Source organism: Lipotes vexillifer, unplaced genomic scaffold, assembly GCF_000442215.2.
Source record: "Lipotes vexillifer unplaced genomic scaffold, Lipotes_vexillifer_v1.1 scaffold1837, whole genome shotgun sequence".
Taxonomy (NCBI): Eukaryota; Metazoa; Chordata; class Mammalia; order Artiodactyla; family Lipotidae; genus Lipotes; species Lipotes vexillifer.
The window spans coordinates 1-6,316 of NW_006773077.1; the positions used below are offsets into that span (position 1 = coordinate 1).

General features: G+C 50.2%; 1 protein-coding gene across 1 annotated transcript in view; it reads left to right on the plus strand.

The window, feature by feature from the left end:
• Positions 1 to 67: 67 nt before the first annotated feature.
• The window catches only part of LOC103069229 (mucin-4-like), a 30,732-nt gene continuing 24,483 nt past the window's right edge, over positions 68 to 6,316 (plus strand). The window contains exons 1-2 of the mRNA XM_007448011.1: positions 68 to 5,300; positions 5,636 to 5,788. Coding sequence (XP_007448073.1) covers positions 68 to 5,300; positions 5,636 to 5,788 — 5,386 coding nt within the window. The remainder of the gene's footprint in view (positions 5,301 to 5,635; positions 5,789 to 6,316) is intronic.

Genomic DNA, 6,316 nt, shown 5'->3' on the forward strand with positions numbered 1-6,316 from the left:
AACCTCAACAGACAGAAATTTCTCCCCATCTACTGGAAGCAACACATCTCCTACCACATCAGAGATGATGACATCACCAGCTTTAACAGACACCACTGTAGAAAACACAATGGACACACCAGCAACTGTAAGGAGAAATATCACTCCAGTGGCCTCAACAGTCTCAGTTAAACCTGGACTAGAGCAACAATCAACCTTCCTCTCTTCCACCACTTCTACGGACGAAACATCAGCATCTTCTCAGGACCACCAGGCTCAGGGCGTGGAAACCACCAGAGAAACTCAAACCAACACCATCACAGATGCGACCACGTCCACTCCCTCATCACCCCCACGGGGATCCACTCTTACAGAAGGCACTCCCCAGGAGACATCCTCTTCAGGTCAAACAATCACTTCTTCCCCAGCCAGGCTGAGCCACACACCTGCGACAACATCAGAAATGTTGGCAACACCAACCTCAACAGACAGAAATTTCTCCCCATCTACTGGAAGCAACACATCTCCTACAACATCAGACATGATGACATCACCAGCTTCAACAGACACCACTGTAGAAAACACAATGGACACACCAGCAACTGTAAGGAGAAATATCACTCCAGTGGCCTCAACAGTCTCAGTTAAACCTGGACTAGAGCAACAATCAACCTTCCTCTCTTCCACCACTTCTACTGACGAAACATCAGCATCTTCTCAGGACCACCAGGCTCAGGGCGTGGAAACCACCAGAGAAACTCAAACCAACACCATCACAGATGTGACCGCGTCCACTCCCTCATCACCCGCACGGGGATCCACTCTTACAGAAGGCACTCCCCAGGAGACATTCTCTTCAGGTCAAACAATCACTTCTTCCCCAGCCAGGCTGAGCCGCACACCTGCGACAGCATCAGAAATGTTGGCAACACCAACCTCAACAGACAGAAATTTCTCCCCATCTACTGGAAGCAACACATCTCCTACAACATCAGACATGATGACATCACCAGCTTCAACAGACACCACTGTAGAAAACACAATGGACACACCAGCAACTGTAAGGAGAAATATCAGTCCAGTGGCCTCAACAGTCTCAGTTAAACCTGGACTAGAGCAACAATCAACCTTCTTCTCTTCCACCACTTCTACTGACGAAACATCAGCATCTTCTCAGGACCACCAGGCTCAGGGCGTGGAAACCACCAGAGAAACTCAAACCAACACCATCACAGATGTGACCGCGTCCACTCCCTCATCACCCCCACGGGGATCCACTCTTACAGAAGGCACTCCCCAGGAGACATCCTCTTCAGGTCAAACAATCACTTCTTCCCCAGCCAGGCTGAGCCGCACACCTGCGACAACATCAGAAATGTTGGCAACACCAACCTCAACAGACAGAAATTTCTCCCCATCTACTGGAAGCAACACATCTCCTACAACATCAGACATGATGACATCACCAGCTTCAACAGACACCACTGTAGAAAACACAATGGACACATCAGCAACTGTAAGGAGAAATATCACTCCAGTGGCCTCAACAGTCTCAGTTAAACCTGGACTAGAGCAACAATCAACCTTCCTCTCTTCCACCACTTCTACTGACGAAACATCAGCATCTTCTCAGGACCACCAGGCTCAGGGCGTGGAAACCACCAGAGAAACTCAAACCAACACCATCACAGATGTGACCGCGTCCACTCCCTCATCACCCCCACGGGGATCCACTCTTACAGAAGGCACTCCCCAGGAGACATCCTCTTCAGGTCAAACAATCACTTCTTCCCCAGCCAGGCTGAGCCGCACACCTGCGACAACATCAGAAATGTTGGCAACACCAACCTCAACAGACAGAAATTTCTCCCCATCTACTGGAAGCAACACATCTCCTACAACATCAGACATGATGACATCACCAGCTTCAACAGACACCACTGTAGAAAACACAATGGACACATCAGCAACTGTAAGGAGAAATATCACTCCAGTGGCCTCAACAGTCTCAGTTAAACCTGGACTAGAGCAACAATCAACCTTCCTCTCTTCCACCACTTCTACTGACGAAACATCAGCATCTTCTCAGGACCACCAGGCTCACGGCGTGGAAACCACCAGAGAAACTCAAACCAACACCATCACAGATGTGACCGCGTCCACTCCCTCATCACCCCCACGGGGATCCACTCTTACAGAAGGCACTCCCCAGGAGACATCCTCTGCAGGTCAAACAATCACTTCTTCCCCAGACAGGCTGAGCCGTACACCTGCGACAACATCAGAAATGTTGGCAACACCAAACTCAACAGACAGAAATTTCTCCCCATCTACTGGAAGCAACACATCTCCTACAACATCAGACATGATGACATCACCAGCTTCAACAGACACCACTGTGGAAAACACAATGGACACATCAGCAACTGTAAGGAGAAATATCAGTCCAGTGGCCTCAACAGTCTCAGTTAAACCTGGACTAGAGCAACAATCAACCTTCCTCTCTTCCACCACTTCTACGGACGAAACATCAGCATCTTCTCAGGACCACCAGGCTCAGGGCGTGGAAACCACCAGAGAAACTCAAACCAACACCATCACAGATGTGACCGCGTCCACTCCCTCATCACCCCCACGGGGATCCACTCTTACAGAAGGCACTCCCCAGGAGACATCCTCTTCAGGTCAAACAATCACTTCTTCCCCAGCCAGGCTGAGCCGCACACCTGCGACAACATCAGAAATGTTGGCAACACCAACCTCAACAGACAGAAATTTCTCCCCATCTACTGGAAGCAACACATCTCCTACAACATCAGACATGATGACATCACCAGCTTCAACAGACACCACTGTAGAAAACACAATGGACACATCAGCAACTGTAAGGAGAAATATCACTCCAGTGGCCTCAACAGTCTCAGTTAAACCTGGACTAGAGCAACAATCAACCTTCCTCTCTTCCACCACTTCTACTGACGAAACATCAGCATCTTCTCAGGACCACCAGGCTCAGGGCGTGGAAACCACCAGAGAAACTCAAACCAACACCATCACAGATGTGACCGCGTCCACTCCCTCATCACCCCCACGGGGATCCACTCTTACAGAAGGCACTCCCCAGGAGACATCCTCTTCAGGTCAAACAATCACTTCTTCCCCAGCCAGGCTGAGCCGCACACCTGCGACAACATCAGAAATGTTGGCAACACCAACCTCAACAGACAGAAATTTCTCCCCATCTACTGGAAGCAACACATCTCCTACAACATCAGACATGATGACATCACCAGCTTCAACAGACACCACTGTAGAAAACACAATGGACACATCAGCAACTGTAAGGAGAAATATCACTCCAGTGGCCTCAACAGTCTCAGTTAAACCTGGACTAGAGCAACAATCAACCTTCCTCTCTTCCACCACTTCTACTGACGAAACATCAGCATCTTCTCAGGACCACCAGGCTCAGGGCGTGGAAACCACCAGAGAAACTCAAACCAACACCATCACAGATGTGACCGCGTCCACTCCCTCATCACCCCCACGGGGATCCACTCTTACAGAAGGCACTCCCCAGGAGACATCCTCTTCAGGTCAAACAATCACTTCTTCCCCAGCCAGGCTGAGCCGCACACCTGCGACAACATCAGAAATGTTGGCAACACCAACCCCAACAGACAGAAATTTCTCCCCATCTACTGGAAATAACACATCTCCTACAACATCAGAGATGATGACATCACCAGCTTCAACGGACACCACTGTAGAAAACACAATGGACACACCAGCAACTGTAAGGAGAAATATCACTCCAGTGGCCTCAGCAGTCTCAGTTAAACCTGGACTAGAGCAACAATCAACCTTCCTCTCTTCCACCACTTCTACTGACGAAACATCAGCATCTTCTCAGGACCACCAGGCTCAGGGCGTGGAAACCACCAGAGAAACTCAAACCAACACCATCACAGATGTGACCGCGTCCACTCCCTCATCATCCCCACGGGGATCCACTCTTACAGAAGGCACTCCCCAGGAGACATCCTCTTCAGGTCAAACAATGACTTCTTCCCCAGCCAGGCTGAGCCGCACACCTGCGACAACATCAGAAATGTTGGCAACACCAACCTCAACAGACAGAAATTTCTCCCCATCTACTGGAAGCAACACATCTCCTACAACATCAGACATGATGACATCACCAGCTTCAACAGACACCACTGTAGAAAACACAATGGGCACATCAGCAACTGTAACGAGAAATATCACTCCAGTGGCCTCAACAGTCTCAGTTAAACCTGGACTAGAGCAACAATCAACCTTCCTCTCTTCCACCACTTCTACTGACGAAACATCAGCATCTTCTCAGGACCACCAGGCTCCGGGCGTGGAAACCACCAGAGAAACTCAAACCAACACCATCACAGATGTGACCGCGTCCACTCCCTCATCACCCCCACGGGGATCCACTCTTACAGAAGGCACTCCCCAGGAGACATCCTCTTCAGGTGAAACAACCTCTTCTTCGCCAGCCACGGTGAGCCGCCCACCTGCAACAACGTCAGAAATATTGACAGCACATATCTCAGCAGACAGAAATTTCTCCCCATCTCCTGGAAGTGACACATCTCCTACAACATCAGAGATGATCAATTCACCAGCTTCAGCAGACACCCTGAGTCATGCAGCCTCTCGTTCTCCTTCCACAATTTTGTCCACAATTGGAGAAGTTCTGCCAACAACCCCAGGCTCATTCACCCATGAAAATACAACTGCTGGGGTCATTCCCACTGTAGGTTCTGAAAATAACTCCTTCACAAATACCACACAAGTCCCTACTTCCTCAGTGCGTGAGTCAAGCACACCGACCTCTGAGCATCTTGCAGCTGTTCAGACAGTAGCCTCTACTATGCATCCTATTACAAAGCCAACAGATATGGTTTCTACAAGTAATCATAACAGTGTAGCTGGTTCCACACCAACTTCACCGTTTCCACCGACAAGTTACGTTTCCATCAATACCACTCCTGACACTTCTTCAGCATATAAGTATTCTAAGAGTCCGTTGCTTACTCTACCGCCATCCACAGACTATTCTGTCTCTGACTCTACTTCTTCTAGTAATGTGGGCACAGCTCAGACCATATCGAGTTTCTATACTTCAGCCAGTAATTCTTCATTCTCTCAATCAGCCCCTGGCCCTGCAGTCACCTGGAGCTCCACCACCGTATTCACAGGTCACCCCACTCATCTGTCTGTTACCAGCACTTCTCCACCATCCACAACATCCTTAAGCTCCGCCATGAAGACTGAGACATCAGGTAGGTGGGGACTCCGGGTTCTTAGCCTCTTACAGTGGCCCAATTGGCTCAGTTCAGCCTCAAGGAGTGCTTGCGAGGAGAAGGTGAGTTAGCACTGCCAGGCTGGAGTTCAGATCCACAAGTAGATGAAGTCAGTGGCGGGTATGGTGGGTGACAGGCTCATCAACCCTTCTACCCCAGGAGATAACTGCCTTTCTGCAGGGAGTGATTTGGGTGTAACCAGAAGACAGACAGTTTTCCAGCTGTCTCTCCCAGCTCCTAATGTCTCTGACTCTCTTTAACTCTGCTATTTTCTCTGTAAAGCCCACTCCAGTCTTCTTTCCCTGCCTGCCCAGGAACAATCGTACCCTCACAGAAGACAGACAGTGGGAGAAGCACAGCAACATCACTACCCTCAACAACCTCCCAGACCCTTACCACGTCCACTGCTGGCACTTCCAGAGTCACCTGTTCAACAGCTGCCCCAGTCCCTATCAAGCCCAAGAAAGGCAAGTGATCCCATACAGCTGGAGCCTCTCCACCCTGGGAGGGAGAGGATGGAGTTAGATGTGGAGGTTGTAGCTGTGGCAGCTGGATTGGACCTACCAGTGAGATCCCTCATGGGTCGTTGGGGGAACCAGTTCTGTGGATCTCTCCACTGCCCCACCTGGGCCATTGGAAGTCCAGCCGCTCTCCATACCCCCTTGATAGGGGTGGGTAACTGAGTGCTTAGTCTCAGCCTGCTTGCTCATAGACTGTTGTTTTGAATCAGAAGGGCCTTCCAGGGGCAATGCAAGAGCATGAGTTGCGTGCTGAGGGCTGGCTTTGCACATGGTGCTGGGCTAGGAGCTAGAGATACAGAAATGATCAAGGTGCTGTCTAGCAAGAGACAGAGCTGCTGCCTCAGTAGGTGCCATTAGAGAAATAAGCCCAGGATGTTAGGTGCACACACCGGAAGGCCCGAGGGAATGTCAGGGGTGGGCGGTGGGGTCAAGGTGAAGAGGAGGCTTCCTGGAAAGAGGGAATAGGAGCTGGGG